This window comes from Lactuca virosa, chromosome 1 (assembly GCF_052849685.1).
Source record: "Lactuca virosa cultivar CGN04683 chromosome 1, Lactuca_virosa_CGN04683_v6, whole genome shotgun sequence".
Lineage (NCBI taxonomy): Eukaryota > Viridiplantae > Streptophyta > Magnoliopsida > Asterales > Asteraceae > Lactuca > Lactuca virosa.
The window spans coordinates 307,666,995-307,686,800 of NC_136426.1; the positions used below are offsets into that span (position 1 = coordinate 307,666,995).

At 34.4% G+C, this 19,806-nt stretch overlaps 1 protein-coding gene and 1 long non-coding RNA gene across 2 annotated transcripts; both read left to right on the forward strand.

The window, feature by feature from the left end:
- Nucleotides 1–4,812: 4,812 nt before the first annotated feature.
- LOC145167723 (uncharacterized) lies at nt 4,813–6,716 on the forward strand. The gene is made up of 3 exons (XR_013741387.1): nt 4,813–5,152; nt 5,272–5,430; nt 6,418–6,716. It is a non-coding gene; the product is annotated as an uncharacterized LOC145167723 (long non-coding RNA).
- Nucleotides 6,717–12,711: 5,995 nt separating this feature from the next.
- On the forward strand, nt 12,712–13,509 carry LOC145130951 (uncharacterized). The gene has a single exon (XM_079065699.1). The coding sequence runs from the start codon at nt 12,712–12,714 to the stop codon at nt 13,507–13,509; it is 798 nt and encodes a 265-aa protein (XP_078921825.1).
- Nucleotides 13,510–19,806: the final 6,297 nt, after the last annotated feature.

Consider the following 19,806-nt stretch of genomic DNA (forward strand, 5'->3'; position numbering starts at 1 on the left):
CGAAGTGAAGTGTTGGTGTGAAGATTTATGCCCAGTGTTTGTCTACCTATCCATTCAGGAGTAACCATGCAGCCAAGTTTGAACTTCCTACCACAAACATGAGTAGCTTCTAAAGTCTTGATTTGAATAGATCTTTCATTGAACATCCATGAGGCATATAGTCTAAAAGGGCAACAATTATCCTCATTTCTTTTCCCACATCTTACAACTATTCTTGTACTGTCACACTTCTCAAAGTAGAGTTGATACCCATTGTGGACTGCGTAGTTTTGGATACAAAACTTCAGTTGTGTAACATTCTCAAAAATGTCACCAAGTTTTGGTTCCATTTTGTCCCATCTTGTTTTTGGATCATGTAATATGTACTTGTTTATCACCTGTTCTTGCTCTTCTTCCTCTTCATCACTTTGCAAGTCACCACGATGATACACTTGTGCTCTTACATCATTAGTCAAACTAGAGTTTCTAATATTTTCATCACTTAGTAACACATTAAGAAATGCATCCTTACACTTGTCCAGTGGAGTAATGAACTCTTCGTCTGGTTCATGATCCATGTAGATGCCATGAAGCTCAAAATCCATCTCATTAAGACCAGAGAAAGGCTCGCGTAAACCAAAAAATGGGTCTGTGTTACCTTCGTGTTCTGAATCCCAATCCATCATAACAACCTAAAAAAAACACAAACATATGTTGTCGTTATTCCTTAACCTTTGAAGAACAAAGAACTGTAATAACACAATCTTCAAAGAAATTACACATACCCTGTGAAATCGACTCTCTAATAACCTAATCTTCTTCAAAAACCATAAGCCCTAATTTTGAGATGAATGATATCGACTTTTTGAAGGATTCTGAGAAAGTGTACGTATATGTGCAAAAGGGTGAGATTAGTTGGTGGGTAAACGGACGTAACGGAGTAACGTCCGTTTTGACATGTCAATTAAGTGCCAAATCAGCACATGGTAACCGGCTACAAAGGGTCCAACTTGTTAAATGAGATATTTGATAGGTTTGATGAAAGTATCCGGCTTTAATGCCCCCAAAACTCATCCAAAGGTAAAACCGTCACTTTTTGGAAAACTTAAGGGCTTTTATGACAATTTCCTAAATAATAACTATAAAAAATTGAAGAAATAGTGAAAGAAATATAGAGCTGTAACTTTGATAATTAGTGGATGATGTGAACAAAATGAGCTCCATACCTTGATACATATGTGTTCATTATGGTTTTATTAAATTTGGTTATTACCATGTACATCTTTTGTTTGTTGGTAAATAAATTAGGGTCTACTCACAGTTAAATGTACGTATATAATTGTTTATTAAATTTGTTGTTTGTATTTTCTTGAAACTTTTCCACCTTTAGATGTTGGTTTAGTGTGAGCACTACTAGAAAACCTGGGGTTTTCTTACGGAAAATAGCTACGGAAAATTTCCGTAGCTAATTAGCTACGAAATTGCTACGGATCAGCTACAGAATGGGATGCCCTAATTTAGTAACGAAATAGCTACGGAATAGCTACGGAATAGCTACAGATGCTACGGAATATGCTTTCCGCTAGAATTCCGTAGCTAATTAGCTACGGATTTGCTACGGATTTTTCTTATTTTTGATTTTTCGGGCACCAAACGCCGTTTTTTTCGCTCCGTTTTTTTCACACCTCTATTATACATGATTATCTATATTTTCACCAATTTATAGCTATTAATATTATTTATAAAGGCGTGTATACATACGGGATCCATTGCTCGCTTAGTGGTTTAACACTATAATGCTTATGAATACGTTCACATACATCTCACAAACTCATATACATCATCATCATCATCATCATCATCATCATCATCACCATCATCATCATCACCATCATCACCACCATCACAACCATCATCATCATCATCATCACCATCACCACCACCACCATCATCATCATGATCATCATGATGATGATCATCATCATCACCACAACCACCAACACCATCATCACCGTCATCACCATCGCTATCACCGTCATCACCATCACCATCACCATCATCACCATCACCATCACCATCGCCATCGCCATCGCCATCGCCATCGCCATCGCCATCCCCACCACCACCACCACCACCATCACCATAACCATCACTATCACACCATCATCATCACCATCACACCATGACCATCATCATCACCATCACTATCACCATCACCATCACCGTCACCGTCACCACCACCACCACCACCACCATCACCATCACCATCACCATAACCACCACCATCACCATCACCATCACACCATCACCATCATCATCACCATCACACCATCACCATCATCATCATTATCACGAACACCATCACCATCACCACCACCACCACCACCACCATCACCATAACCACCACCATCACCATCACCATCACCATCACCATTACCATCACCATCACCATCACACCATCACCACCATCATTACCATCACACCATCACCATCATCATCACCATCACCATCACCACCACCACCACCACCATAATTATTATTATAATAATAATAATAAAACGGAAGTGTAAGTGTTCAAAAAGGATAATAGACAATGTTAGTATGGATGTGGCATTCCCAGCCTGATGGACATTAGTATGGTTATATTCGTGGATGAGCCGAGTTCGATTCCTACTGCCCTCTTTTTTTTTCTTTTTTTTTTTCGCCATCTCAGTTTAGGGTTTCACATCTCTTTTTTGTCCGCCTCCATTTTAGCGGGCTTGAAAATGAGGCGGCCTTGAAAATGTTTAATCTTTCGCTTCTCCTTTCCTTCATACGTTTCGTTTTCCCTATTCTCTTTCATTCGCACCTCCGGCTCACACCACCTCCGACTCACACCCTCTCCTTCTATCCTCTCTTCTTCATTTTCCAGCCGATGAACCGCCGGACTTACATCTTTCTGTCGCCGCTGACAATGGTGTACATCAAGTTCGCTGTCATCTTTGTAGGAGTTACTTCTTTCCGCTGCCGCCGGTGTTACTTGTCGTCGCCGTCATCGAGTTCGCTATTGTCATCACCGATTTGTCGTCGCCATCATTTGTTTCCCGTCGCCATCACCTGCTTGCCGTCGCCGTCATCTGCTTGATGACTCATCTATGTTTCAAGTAAGCTTTTTTTCTTTTGGTTTAATTCGACTTACGTTTTATTTTTGGGTTAGGATTAATTTTCAGTTTTTGTAACTTGCTTATGATTATTGGTTATAGAATAGAACAACGTTTTTGTAACTTGCTTTTTGATTATTTGTTTTGATTTAGGGTTTATTTTGATTTTGGTTTCAATATGATAAAATGGTTTATGTGATTTACAAACTTTGTTGAAAGTAGATTGTCAAAATGGTTATAAGATAATTAATTTCAAAGGGTTTTGACAATCTAAGCAATGGTTCTTCTTAAAAACAGGTTTGGCTATGAAAAAAATGAATCTATTTGTTGTAATAATAAAAGTTTAATATGAACAATATGTTTTAGGATTTAGAGAATGTATAGAAACAACTTTTGTTTAGGGTTTGAAAGTTATTAGGAGGATATAAACAACATTTAGTCACTTTGTTTAGGATATATAAACAACATTAGGTAATTTCCAAAGGCTTAAGAGTTTAAATTTTCTAATTCATTTATGTGTTTTCACCCTTTGCAAGCTGTTTAATGCAATAAAAAATGTAAATGTTTGCTTCAAAGAATCTTTTTTCTATATCATTAGGATTTAAAAGTGCTTGAAGAGACTAAAAGTTTAAGATTTTTTTTTTCTTCTTCTGTGTGCAGGGGCGTAATATGGCTTGGAATTCCTCTTTACAAATGCTTTCGATTTTCAAGAAAATACAAGTTCAAAAGACATTAGGTATGTTTGGTAGTCTTGGAAGGAAATGTGTTTTTATTTTTGAGCTACTTAAATGAAGATACACATGTTTATTATAATATCCTATTTTCATCTTGTCTTATTTAGTGTGTTGTACTTTAAAAAATGTTCCCAATTATTGCTATAATAAACAAATAATGAAAGTACATTGCTATATTTGTATTTTTGTTTTGTGATCATTGATTATGATGTATTTTGTGACCATCACCACCATCACCATCACCATCACCATCACCATCACGATCACCATTACCATCACCATCACCATAACCATCATTATCACCACCATCACCATCACCATCACCACCATCACCATCACCACAATCACCATCACCATCACCATCACCATCATCATCACCACCATCACCATCACCCCTATCACCACCACCACCATCATATCCGCATCGTCATCATTTATGCATCAGTTTGTTGTTGTTTATATTTTGTTTTAAGTTTAATAAGGATTACACTTAAATAGGGGAGGTTTGTTGGTGATTTTATATCATCAATATTATTTAAGTGTAATATGATTAAAATTGTTGACCAAAAGTGATCTTGTTGAATATTGAACAAGTTAGGATGTTGTAGGAGTGCACACTTTTTCAAGTTTTTCAAGATTTAAAGTACATTGTTATTTAGGGGATAAGTCCCTAAACGAACGGGGGTCTGGGGGCAGGGCCCCTGGGAGCGGGGTCCCAGGGGCGGCAGTCCCTGGCGGGGTCCAAGGGGCAGAGCCCCTGGCTGGGATCGAATTTTAGAAAGTTGACAATTTCTAAAAAGTTAAATATTCGTGTCTTAAATATGTAAGAAAATTTATCAAAAAAAAATTAAGACTCGAATAATAATAATAATAATAATAATAATAATAATAATAATAATAATAAAAAAGAAGTGTATATATTTAATTATAGGCCATATGAACATGGATGTGGCATTCCCACTCTTTTTTCCCTCACACATATTTGGAATCAGTTTTTATGTTGGATCCTCACGAAAAATTCCAATCTCCCCCCAATATGCCTCACAAAATTTTTAATCTCCCCCCAATATACCTATCTATCCCTAATTATCCCGCTTTCCCTTCCCTATGTTATCTTCTTTTTCACGAGACCCTCCATCTTCTGGGTGCCATCTCCCACGTCGATCCCAGAGACCTTCGGCCACCTCCAGCCCTCCGTTCGTCACCGCGTCCGACGCCGATCCCAGAGACCTTCCACCACCTCCGGTGCTCCGTTCGTTACCATCTCCGGCTTTCCCTCTTCGACCGTCGCACACAGAGGTACGTTTGCTTTCTGAAATCGTTTTTTTTTTATGGCTGGCGTCGACGGCTATCTCAAACACTTTGCCCTAATAGCTAAACTCGCTCCATAAAAATCGCATATCCACTCCACATCGCAGCACACCCTCCGACCTCCCATCTTCGGCGTGCCCGTTCGTCATCATCTCCGACTGTCGTTGGTGATGGCTGATAGCGATTTCGGTGTTGTGGAGGCTGGAAAAACACGAAGAAACAACCCAATCGTTATGATTTTCAGCTTGTGAACACAAGATGTGAAGGTAATTTCTATAAATCTAAGTTAACGTCGGTTTCGTTTGGAATTGTTGATTTCATGTTGAAATTGGTTGATAAATCCTAAAATTGTTTATGGATGGAAGCTTTTGAGGACATTAGAAACCTCAATACATGAATCGATTCTAGTTTCTTGAGGTTGAAGATGATGAATGATAGTAACATTGACTTTTCTGTTTTGGTCAAACCTGGATTTAGAGTAAAATAGCATCTAATGGTAATCATGAGCATGATTAAAAGCTTGAAATTTATGTAAAAACACAAATATGTTGCTATTATCTTCATGAACTTATAACTTGTTATTTTTAGAAACTTTGTTGAAAGTAGATTGTCAAAATTTGTATAAGATGACTAATTTCAAAGGTGTTTGACAACCCAAGCATTGGTTCTTCTTAAAAACAGGTTGGCATGAAAGATTCATGAAATTTCACTCTAGAACTGAAAGAAAACACATTCAGGCAAGTAGGATGCCTGAATGAGAAAAATGTCAAAAGGGATCACACCAAAAAATGGTTTAAAATATGCCTTGAAGTTTTATACATGTTTTGAACACTCTTTGTGTATTATTTAACTATATGACATGGTTTTAAACACATTAATGCATGAAATTGGAGTAAACTGTTAAAATTGGACAAAAAGGGTAAAATTGGCAAACTTGTTTATGAAGCTTCATGGAGCATAAATAATTATTAGAATATAGTTGAAAGATTGTTACAAGGACTAGATGAGCATAGTCATTTTGTTATATGAGAATTGAAGCAATATGCTTAGTTAAAGTCTACTGATAAAGAGAAATTACATTACTAAAATTGTGATTGTCAATATTGAAGGTTCAATGCAAATATCTTTTTATTTCATTATTAATTCCATTTGTTGTGTTTTAGGCGGTTACACTTATGTATACAATTTTTTGTTTTTTCCGTTTTTTTTAGTTTGTAATTAACTCATGTATTAAATTTGGGATTTTATTATAGATCTTCATCCAAGGGTTTAAGGGCTATAAAAAGTTATACTTCTGTATAGATTTGCTCATGTAAGTGGACATCCATTTGTATGAATTTTTTTTTTATGTAAATTAAGTACTAGTAATATCTTGTACAAAGTAGGATAATGCATTCAAGTGTATTGTATGTGTATGAATTGTATTGGTTTGTATTTAAATTACTTTTATGAAATAAATTGAGTAAATGCAAAGTACAATGCTTTAACCGACAATGTCTATTGTAATGTTTATTAGTTTTGTGGTTGAATAAGAATTTTATTATAAATTTAATGTATTGGGTTTTTTTTGTGCATGTTTAGCAGAAAAAATTTGATATATATATATATATATATATATATATATATATATATATATATACTAATTTAATGATAGATTTTTGATGGAAATATTCGTCGCTAAATAGGTCCGTAGGTATTCCGTAGGAAAAAAGTCAATTTTAGTCAAATTGACTCCCGTTGGTAATCCGTAGGAAATCCATAGCTATTTATTTCCGTAGCTATTCCGTAGGAAAAAGTCGAACTTGAGTCCCGTTGGTAATCCGTAGGAAATCCGTAGCTGTTTATTTCCGTAGCTATTTCGTAGCTATTATACCTACGGAAAAAGTCGTAGGTAATCCGTCGCAAATCCGTAGGTATTATTTTCCCACGGGCGTTTGTGCTACAGTCCATTTTCCATAGCAATTCCGTAGTTATTACCGTATACCTACGGAATACCTACGGATTGTGTCGTAGCTAAAGCCTTAGTTTTCTAGTAGTGGAGTGAAATATATAACACGTGAAATAAATAAAAGTACGATCTTGTTTCTTACATTTAGTATTTTTTTAAAATTATATAATGTAGGTTCTTGTTTCAAACCCAATTGAAGCTTTTTTCAAAAAAAGTGACAATCGATTTCGATGTGTTTGGCTATATAAATGGCAACAATATTATTACATTTTAATGGAATTGGTGTGATGTTGGGTACTTGTAGTTCATCAAGTATGCAACTCAGCCAAACCAATTCAGAACATACTCTCCTCATAGATCGGTATTCAACTTCGGCTGAAAAAAGAGAAATTGTTTGTTGTTTCTTAGATTTTCATGTTATAGAATTCCCTCTAAAGAGAATAAAGTAACCACTGACTAAATGTCTTGTTAAAGGACATGCAGCCCAATAATAATCACAGAAAGCTTCAACTTGGTATTCTTCATTATTGTTGAAGAATAAGCCTTAATGTATCGTGCCTTTGAGATATTGTAAGACATGAAGAGCAACTTGATAATGATCCTTGGTTGGTGTTTGATTGAATGAACTTAAAAACTGAACTATGAAGGACAAATCTGGTCTAGTATGCAATAGAAAATTTAGCTTTCCAACTAATTGGCTATATATAGAAGAATCTTCTAATATTGCATTTTTGGAAGAGAAAAGAATTTGTAATGGAGCTGAAACTGGCTTTGCATATATTAAGGAATATGTTGCTAAGAGTTCTTTTATGTATTTCTGTTGATGAATCACCATGCCAGTGCTTATATAATTGAACTCCAATCCCAAGAAAAAAAATTAATTTTCCTAGATCTTTGATCTTGAAAGTTGAATCCAAAAACGACTAGAGCTGTTGAATTTCTTCATTATCATCACTAGTGACTAAGATGTCATCAACTTAAACAACAATTGTGACAATATTTTCATTAAGTTTCTTAATGAACAATGAATGATCATTTAATGAATGATTATAACCTTTTTGATGTAGAGCACTCGATAATTTTGCATACGATTGTCTTAGGCATGTTTTAAGAAATAAAGAGACTTCTTTAATCTGCAAACCAATGAAGGAGAATCCACTGGAAATCTTGGAGGTGTCTTCATATAAACTTCTTCATGTAAGTCTCCATGCAATAAAAAGCATTGTTGAAATCTAATTTTTGAATGCCCCATCTTCTTTTGAAAGCAACTGCAACTATACATCTGGTTGTACTGAATTTTACTACTGGGGAAAAAGTCTCATGATAGTCTATTCCAGCTTTTTGTGTGAACCTATACCACCCGAAATCTAGAAGATCAATTGTGGAATAAATCCCCTTTACTAAGGACCAACTCGTCGAGTTAATGGTGGGCAACTCGACGTGTTGGAGGCTTTTGGGACACACGTTTTTATGGACCAACTCGGAGAGTTGGTGAAGGAAACTCGATGAGTTGGATGATGATTGAGAAACCCTAATTTTAGGGGTTTCCACCCTATTTAAACACTTTAAGTCCCATGTGTTGGCCTCATTCCCAGCCTTCATAGCTCCTAACCCTAATCTCGAAACCCTAGAGCCTCCTTGAGTGTTGTGAGCTCATTGTGGGTGTGTTTTGGTGTGTTTGAAGCTCATTGAAGGAAGAAAAACTTGGTGCAAGATGGTGGTTCAAGAAGGAGCTCTTAGATTTTGTTTCTCTACTCCATTTCCAGCACATTTAGGGTATAAAGTTCTAACCTTACTTAATTTTGGCTTAGATCTCTTTTTGGGTTAGTTTTTATGCTTTTAGCCATGTTTTCGGTGGTTGATGCGGGGTGTAGGACGTCGCAAGTACTATTCTCTCAGATCTATAGTCTTCATGAGCTCTTATGGCATACAGGTGCCAACTTTAAGGTCTTTAAGGCTTTATGCATTCATTAATTCCTTCTTATGGCTTCTTTTGGGCATTTGAGCTTCTTTTAGTCATGCATGACTGTAAAGTAGGAAACTTTACGTGGCCATTCAACTTTCAGGGACAGATCTACAGTTTGGAGTTATGCCTTTGGTGATTTAATGCTTAAGGATTAAGTCCTTACCCTTTTAAGCCTAGGGTTTGGGTTTTGAACCCATGTTGGTGGTTCTTGGGGGTAAAGTTGGAAACTTTACCCTTCTTGATGAAAGATCTAGTATGCTCAAGAGTCATATTAAAATGATATTGCTAAGTAACATATGATCCTAAGGGTCACACTAACAACAACTTGATACAAATAATTATTTATTAGAAATTGATTTTAATAAATATTCATAAACTCTTATAATAATTGGGAAAATATTTAATTCAAGGAAATATTTATTTTACAATACAAGTAACAAATTATTTCATATGGTATGAATATAATATGTCATGTACATCTTTGTGGACCTAATAAAGCTTTTGTCTTTTAGCAAAAAGACAAAGTTTATATCTTATAAACTTTGAGTTTATAAAATATAAACTCTTTACTTGTCTTTTCTTCTTGGAAACATGAGATGAAGAGAAAAGACATTTGCGTGCATTGGTATAATGCAAAAGAATCAATCCTAGGAAATGTTGAGATTTGAGCATAACATCATTCCTATGGTATACATGCAACCCTAATTGCTTTGGAACTAAGTTTTTCTCTATTGAACATGCAAATACAAACTCCAAAGCAATAACCTTATGACTAGCATACAATTTTCGAAAATCACATATGATTAGGGTTAGAAACTTTACCTTATTTTTTATGTAGCAATAACAAGAATAATCCTTCTTGATCTTGAATTCTGAAAGCTTAGTTCCCCAAGTGTTGCACCTCTAATGGAGTCATAAACACTCAATGCAACAAGATGACTTGGAGAGGGAAGGATTTCGGTTAGGGTTCTCTTAGAAGCTTGTATTGGCCTAAAATCCATACATAGGGGTTCTTTATATAGTTGTGGCTGCTAGGGTTTTCAGGTGGAAACCCTAATACCTTGCTTAGGCAACAAGCAGCCCATAAACTCCTTCCTTAGAGCCCATGGACGAAATCTATAGGGCTTCCTTATAGGATTTCATCCATTCAACTCTATGGAGTCCATCAGCCCAATTATGCAACTATCAATGATTTGCACAACAGCCCCTCTATTATTAATCAGTTCCTTTAATCCTAAAATTAATATCAAATTAATTTCTGATTAATAACATAATAATAATATGATTTCCAAATAATATATTAATCTTGTAATATATTAATAAAATGATTCTGAGTACCAATTTATTATTCATATAATAAATCCTACTCTCTCTCCTCTTGTCATCCTATCAAGTTGCATGAGTGAAGGCAACCCAAAAGGACCACGCTCATAGTCAAATCAAGTACATACCAAATATAGTTATGGTCTTAGACACCTAATCCAACAGGAAGATGTGTTCATGACATAGGGGACAAAGTTGTCTAATGGTTAATAACTCTTGGATCATAATTCCATTATAAATAAGAGGTGAGTGCTCTCATTTTTCTTCATTCCACTCTCCTTGGCCGACAACTCTTTCTTCTTCCCCATCTTCTCTCTAAAGTCTTGAACTTTGAAGATTTTGTTGCTTGCATTCTCTCTTTAAGTCATAATCTTGTTTTGGCTTAAAAGCTTAAGAGTTGTAACTAGCATTACATCAAGTTGTCACATTGTTGGTATCTCAAGGGTTCATCCTCACTCCATCAACTTCCAAGCCTCCCCTAGAGGACTCAAAGTGCTTCAAAGGTTGTTACCACTTCTTTCTTCTATGGTCATATTTTAAATCTTTCCTTTACTTGCAAGATTATCCTTGGTGGGTGATAAAATGTTTATGTTATTTTATAAAACTCAAGTCTTCCGTTTGCCATTATTTGTAGTTTTTGAAACTAGTTTTTTTAAATAAAACCCAACAATTGGTATCAGAGTCGCCTTGCAAGTTTGGTTAGATTTTTTGATTTATGGAAATCTTAGTTTTTGGAGAATATGGATAAGTTGTTTTTGTATAAAAACAAGTTCATACATATTTTCTTTGACAACTTTATAATTGTTATTTTATGTGACAAAACTTACATGCATTTTTGTCACTTAAAGTTGTCTTAGAAAAACAAAGGTTGTTTTATGTTTAAATGTATTTTAGAGAAGCATAAACAAGCCTTGGACCATTTGTGTTGTTGTTTGTGTGATTTGGTTAAAAATGGTTTGTAATATTCTTTTATTCTTAAAGTGTGTAATAAAAGTAACTAGTTTTTATTCTTGTTATTTTTATGTAATAGATTAGTTTTATACTAGATTTATTTTATGAAAAATGTAACAATATGAAGATGGAGGCCATTTCTTGAAGAACCGTCGAGACCCACGGTTTTATAAAGATTTTATAAAATTTTATAACTTTTATAAAAGGTTTTATAAAATTGCAACAAAGTTGGTTGTCATTGCAAGTGGGAGCTTGAATATCACATGAAGAACAAGTTGTAATATTTGGTCCCCTTGTCCCTTAGGAAAGGACTTAACACTTTTGTGTTGGCTCACAAAAGTGTTATATAGTTTAAGGCTTGTTTATGTCAAATGCATGCTTGTGTTGTTTATTTTTCAAGTAAATATTTTGTATGGTTGATAATTTAGTTTTTCACAAACTCAAACTATTTTTTGACAAAATAAACATCACATGGAGTTTGGATTTCAAAATGTAAAATATGGTCATTAGATGTAACATGTTTTAGCCATAAAATAAAAACCGGTTTTATAAAAATTGTTAATTACGACAACTTTTGAAATATTGAATTATTGTTGTAAAAAATCATGTTTTTATAACTTATTCAAACTCCAAGGTATTATTTAATGAAAGGAAGTTTTATTAAACAATATTAAAAGGGTTCTACATGGCTCAAACACAAACTTAATACTAGTTATTAATTTTAAAATTGAACCAAGCCGAAATATAAAAACCGGGTTTTTTATAAGAACCTTAAAAGTGATTTTTAGAAAATTGACACCATGACATATTAGATGCATGTAATTGTCATGATATCAAATGTTTTAAATAGAATAATAAAACATACAAAATCCCTTTTTCAAAATGCAAGTCTATACCATCCAATTTTAGAAACATTTGCATGTCACTTATATAATGCTAGTGGGATAAAGGATACCTAACCATTAGCATTATCTTTTGATGGCCAAAGTATTTTTGTGATTTCTATAACCAAGTTATAGGTCAATTGTACAAGTTTCTCTAATTGGATGACTTGATTGGAAACCTCTTGTGATAAAGGTCACCTAAGCAAGAGTGTTCCAAGGCATAGATTAGACCAAACATGTCAAATTAACAAATGGATTGTTAAAGGGTCTCATAAATCTAGGAATTACAAATGGTGTAATTAATACAAGTTATTTACCTTGTTAAAATTGGGTAAATGGGATAAAGGATACCTAACCATTTATTTGATTTGTAACTTGGATCCTAGACTTTAAATAAATAATTTTTTTGGAAACAAAAGAGTATTATTTTTTAAAGAATTAAATACTAAAGGAAAACATTGTTATACTTTTTTAGATGGCTCCACCAATTACTGTAACACATCACCCAATGAACATTCGGTCAATTCTTGTCAAAGAAAAACTAAACCACTCCAACTTTTTGGACTGGCACAAATATTTAAGAATCGTTTTGAAACAAGAAAAGAAAGACTATATCCTTGAAAACCAAACTCCTGATGAACCACCTTCTCTCCCAAAGGCTGCACATGATGCATGGCTAAAGCATGTTGATGATTCAATTGATGTTTCATGTCTCATTCTTGCCTTTATGGTTCCCGATCTTCAGCGGGATTTGGAACACTACATTGCCAATGAGATGATTCAGCTCAAGGAGATGTTTGGAAAACAAGCTAGAACCGAAAGGTTTGACATTGTGAGAGCACTTCATGCCATGAAAATGGAGGAGAATGGGAATGTGAGCACACATGTTCTCAAGATGAAAAGCTACATGGACCAATTGGAGAGATTGGGATCTCCATATCCACAAGACTTGGCTACAGATATCATCCTGAACTCTTTGCCAAAGTCTTGCAATGCTTTCATCATGAACTATAACATGAATGGGTGGGAGAAACCAATCTCTGAGTTGCACGGGATGCTAAAAACTGCAGAGAAGAATATCCCAAGTAAAACTCCCCAAGTGCTCATGATTAGGGAAGGAAAAGTCAAGAAGAACAAAGGCAAGAACTTAAAGGGAAAGCCACAAACTGGCAAGGGCAAAGGGAAGAAAGCTGCTCAAAACCCACTACCTAAGAAGAAGGAAAAGGTTGCCAAAGATGACACGTGCTTTGAGTGTGGAGTTGTCAGACATTAGAAAAGGAATTATCCTAAGTACCTTGCAGAGTTGAAAAACAAGAAGGTCGGGTAAGGCCCTTTAGGTATATCCATTTTCATGATTGAAATGAGATTATTTACTTTTTCATCAAACACTTGGGTATTAGATACTGGTTGTGGAACACATATTTGTAATTCGTTACAGGGGTTTAGAAAGAGTAGGGAACTAAAAGCAGATGAGATGGTATTGCATGTGGGCAATGGAGCACGGGTTACAGTCTAAGCAATATGACATTTTAATTTATGTTTACCATCTAGTCTATATTTGACATTAGACAATGTGTGTTTAATTACTTCTATTACTAGAAATATCATTTCAGTTTCACGGTTGAGAAAAGCTAGTTATGATTTCAAATTGGTTGATGATAAGATTCACTCCTTCCTGAAAGGAATTTTCTATTTTGAGGATAGACCAATAAATGGAATTTATGAACTAAACCTAGATAAAACCTCAAACAATAAGTCCCTTTATCATGTTAACACCAAAAGGCTCAAAACAGATATAAACCAAACATATCTATGGCATTGTCTCCTTGGACATATAAACAAGAAACGCATATCTCAACTCCAAAAGAGTGGACTTTTGGGGGCAAATGACACTGAGTCATTTGACATATGTGAATCTTATTTATGTGGCAAGATGACAAAGTCCTCTTTCTTTGGAACAAGTGAAAGGGCAAGTGTTTTATTAGGCATCATACACACTAATGTATGTAGACCTTTTAAAACAATGTCCAGATATGGTGAGAGATATTATATCACCTTCACTGACGACTTCAGTCGTTTTTGTTATGTGTATTTGATGAAACATAAGCATGAAGCATTTAAAAAGTTTAAATTGTTTCAAAGTGAAGTTGAAAATCAACTCGACAAAACAATAAAAATCCTCTGTTCGGATAAAGGAGGCGAGTACTTGAGCCAAGAGTTCCAAGACCATCTAAGGAGTCGTGGGATCATCTCACAACTCACTCCACCTAGAACACCACAACTTAATGGTGTTTCTGAGAGGAGAAATTGGACCTTACTTGATATGGTTCGATCTATGATGAGTCGAAGTACCCTTTCTTTATCTTTTTGGAGTTATGCTTTATTCACCACAACCCGTATCTTGAATATGGCACCAACTAAGTGTTGGATTAATGTCTAAGTCCATAACTATATTTGGTATGTACTTGACCCGACCCGACATGGTCCATTTGGGTTGCACTTCACCGGCACAATTTATACGGATAGTCTTTTGAGAATAGTATATTTATGATTTATATTAATATATTATAAGTTCTAATATATTAATATGGAATCATATTATTTAATTAGTATTGATCAAGAATTAATTTAGAATTAATTAAGTGATCAAAAAGAACTAATTAAATATGGACTCTTATATATATGGAATGGGCCAAGTTCATTTAGGTTGGGCTAAGCTTTTATGGATGGTCCATGGAGCTTTTAACCCATGGATCCTATGTAAATGAAAGGTCATGGGTATTAGGGTTTACATGGATGTAACCCTAATCCTCCATAATATATAAAGGGGTCCTTGGCTCACAAAATTGGCACAAGTGTGTGAAAATAAGAGTGGGCCGATTTTAGTGTGCATACATATTCTCTCAAGTTCTTCCAAGGTGTTTTGGTGATTTGTGATTCCATTTGAGGCTTCCACACTATTGGGGCTAAGCTCTTAAAGCTTGAAGACATCAAGCTACATCAAAAGGTATGTCATCTAACTAGAACTTTGTAGTATAGGTGCTTCATAATATGCTAGTTAGGATGAAACCTTGGAATAGTTAATATTTGCATGTATAATAGAGAAAACATAGATCCAAGGTTTATAGGGTTGCATGTACACCATAGGAGTGTTAGAATGCTAAAAACCCAACAGTGGTATCAGAGCCATGGGTTGTTTTCTGTTATATTGATGCAAATGTTTTATTTTCAAGTTGAAAAAAAAAGGAAAAAAAAAACATGACGTTTGTCAAATTTTAAGATAATTACTTGTTTTGTGAAAAACGAATTATTTGTAAAATTTGAATCATTTGTTATATGAGTTGAATTAGGTCAAATTTAGTAAAAGATAAAATGATTTGATTATTTTATTAGTTTTAAAAGTTTGATCTAAATGTTTTAAGGAGTTACATATTTTGTCATAAAATTTTGGAGCTCAGAAGTATTTTTTAAAGTTGTGATCTTAAGGGTTTTTGAAACTTCCATAAGTTATGGATATGAAAGTTTTTTTAAAAAAAAAAATAAAAAAATTTGATTCAAAGTTTTTATGGAGTTACAAAATTTGGTGTTAATGTTTTAAAGAATTCCATAACTTGTTCTTAAGTTATGGAACATGGAAAGTTTCATCATAAAACACCATTAATTCCATAAGTTATGGAATCCAAAGGTTTTCAAGAATTACAAAACTTGCCCTCAAGTTTTGGAATTTGAGAAAAGTTTTTTATAAAAAAAAAGAATTGAATTCTAAAACTCTTGGGTTCATAACTTAAACAATTAATTAAATGGTTTTAATTTTGAGTTTAATAATTGGAATTATGATGTTTTGTTGAATAGTTCAAATTAACTCTTATGGACTTTATTAATAGTTAATTAAAGCGTTTAATTAAAAGAGTATTATTAAATCCATAAATATATGGTTTGAGTTTAATTAAATTAAAAGTCTAGTTTAATTAATAGATTAAACCATCAAGTATTTTAAATATCTAAAATACACCCTTATACTATTATAATATTAAAAGTTTAATATATTATATGTATAAGAGCAAGTCGTCTTACCATTAGTAGGCCTCATTCACGACGCCGATCTATAAGGGGGGTATAAGGTTGTTGCCTATAAAATGGCAGCTTAATGGGTGTCCACTCTCACCCACCGCTTCCTTGACTGGTGGAGGGTCGTTAGCCGAATAGGTAGGACAAGGACTATAATTCTCCCTTCATTAAAAGTATTAATGATAAATACTAAGTAACTAAACCTTTTATTAATTCCCAATCTTAGTTACTTAGGAAAATGTGAATAAGGTGCTAATCCATGAAATTACACTTTGCACTTTGTTTAAACCGTTAGTGGAGCGTGTGTGGTTAATCGGCACACTAACCTGGATTTAACAAAGTAGGCAAAGGGTAACTTAATATTTATCATAGTATCGGTGGAGCTCGTGTGGTTAACCGGCACATCGATTGAGGGGTAAATATTAAAGGTACCAAGTATATTTGCATGGTTACTTCACACTTTGTTTTGTGATCCTCGGCATCCCAGTCACAAAATCTGAAGGGCACACTCGATATTGAAATATGACATTGAAAAGTTCAATGAATCTCAAAAGATCTAGGAGTTTCAAATCCAAGTAAAAAACCTAATTAAATACATTTCGTTTATCTTGGTGGAAATTGGTGAATCGTCATTCACCTACCTTCAAATATTTTATAGCTTGGATTACGGCATCCCTCTTCCAAGTTATAAAATAGTTTGTTGGGTCCTAGCCTTAATATATCATATTGGGTGTTATATTAAGGACTTAAATCAACTTTACGTGAATTTCTCCCATTGTTGATGTCTGGTTTAGACAACAATGATCTTCCCAAACCAAGCTTTCCTAATGAATATGACTTCCCGAGTTTGGCTCATGGAAGTCATACTTCTCTTCCTCCACCTCCTCCAATTATTCTCCCTAACCCACAAGTTCAAGGTCACTCAAGCCCTAATGGCAAGCAAGGTCTATGCGTGATCACATCTTAGAGATGAAGTCACATATTAACAAGCCGGGAGAGTTGGGTTTCAAAGTCTTGAGAAAGTTGGATGTTCAATCACTTTCTAAGTCACATAGTGAGTTCCTTTGGGACTACTATGATACAGACTATGACATGAACCTTAATGATCATATCTATTTGCTTGGTGCTGTTGAATCAGCAATGATTTGGAACGATAATGAAGCAAATTTGATTAGAAGATCAACTTCCCAAAAACTTTATGGACAGTGACAATGGTGACACTGGAAATCCAGAAAAAGCATTCTCTTCCCAATGGAAAGGGATTGACCATAGTCAACCTGGTTGACCAAATGGTAAAGAGAAAGGCTAAGTATGAGATAGTCCCATTACCAAAGGGTCCATATGTTTATTTTGCCAAAGGAAGGGGTGTTGATTGCAAAGCTGCCAAATTTACCTAAGGATGTTAAAGTCAATAAGTTTGACTCTACATTAGGTAGAGCCCATTATCTAACTTTGTTAAGTTCTATTCTGAGATCCTCATTACATGATATGACTGGGTCACATGTTGATGTTTTAAGAATCAAAGAATAGAGATAAATCTTAAAGGAAGTATATGCTGATTCTGATCGCAAAGGTGGATTTCGATCGCATCAGAATTTTGAGCAGTTGCTTAAGAAGTTATGATATATTGCTAAGGAATAGATAACAACAATTTTCCATGTGGATTGTAAGGATAAGTTTTTCCGCAAAGTTTTAAAATAAAAGAAAATTGTTTAATTTTGTTTATTTGAAGTATCCTTACAATGGCATTTGTGGAAAATTGTTGCTTATATGATTCCACTGACAACAATATTGGAAAATGGATTTGATTCTTTTATTTGTGGTAGTGTCTAAATTTATCAAATCAGGAAAGTTCCTCATCACCCAAGTTTCAATTGGACCGAAACTTGGAATCATGCAAGTTGAATAGTATGATGAATGAGAACTTTCAAGCATTGGAAAATCAAGACTAATTACTTGTTCACATGGATGTGTGAGTCAAGTGAAGGACTAAAGGGATCGAGTACACATTCTTGTGCACTGGTCATGTCCACCACAAAGCTCGTTAAGACTATTTGATTTACTAAAGTTTAGTAAATATGGTTATACTTACAAGTTTAAGTATAATTCTGAAACATTGGAAAAGTCTCAATGTATGGCAGAACGAATGGGAAGAATCAAATTAGGCAGAAAGATAAAAGTTTCTCAAATCTGAAAAGATGGGAGAGTACTTTAGTATCATGTTTGTGATCATCTTAATGATTTAGAAATCATATCACAATTAGTCCTCTAAAGGTCATCTTAGTGCATTCTTATGACTAAGAAGAGGAGTCATGAATTGTTGAAATGGTTAGATCAGGAAGATGAGTCATACTTCGTTCCAAAACAATTCTTAGAGTCATACTCAAAGATTGTAACTTGAGTGACATATCTTAAAGAAAGGTTTAAAACACTTGTCAAATGTAAGAGTAAAAGTGCCCTACTCTTGTACATTTGAAATTGGTAAGTTGTGATGTTTTGGATAAAACAAAGACCAACTAAGGCCAATTGTGTGAAGTGTTTGTCTTGATAAAGAATCTTCACTATCTCTTGAATATTTGGAAAGATAGTCTTATATGTCAAGAGGATAGTGGGAGTCTTAAAGATCCTAAAAAGAATTTCAAGAACTAATCAAGAATAAAACCTGAGGTTCTTCACTAGCACACGACTTGAGGTTTATAACCTATCGTGTTGACATATTCTGTGCCCATTCCAGTTAAAGTTGGCTTTGCATAGGAGTTCTGAAAGTTCTCAATTGGTTGCATAACAACTTGGAAGCAATGGCAGGCCCTGTACTGCCAGGTGGCAAGAAGTTAAGATTGTATAAGTTCAGTCCATATGAGTTTGGATTTGTCATTATCCTTGTCTTGTGACGATGGTTTTGACGATTCACATGGATAAGAACACATACACCATAAAATCTAAGGGTCATATGGTTTCTCTCCGATTCATGAAAATGATGGTGAGGAAACACTTCCACCAAGTAGATTTGAAGCAGATGGCAAAAGATCTAAACAATTGAGACTATGATTACGACATCCCTTTTTATAGTTCTGAAATTGTTTAGACACACATGCATGCTATCTAAGGAAAGGTGTATGATTTTGATAAAGTTTTATCAAAGCATCTCGTATCAGAAATCTGAACTTTGGTAAGAAAGTCAATAAAGTATTGATTTCTAGAAGTCCAGCTGATTTCTGAGTACATGTCAAAGCTAGTGGGAGCATAAGTGTTATGCTAATAATCATCATGTTAGTGGGAGCATGATAATTATTGTTAGTGTTGCAAGTTAGCAATGTTAATTATAGAAAACAAAAGTTTCAATTCGTGAGGCTGCAGGGATTAAATAAGTTGTTTTGCTATAATTAAGGGAGAGGATATACTTCATTTCAGTTCTAAAGGTTTAGATTGAGACCTTAATCATCTTTAGTCAAGAATATATATATGAATTTCATGTTGGATTGGTTCAACTTAAGGAAATTCT

What these genes read in the sequence shown, in the direction of transcription:
- LOC145130951 (XM_079065699.1), top strand. Translation starts at nt 12,712, where the DNA reads ATGGCTCCACCAATTACTGTAACACATCACCCAATGAACATTCGGTCA.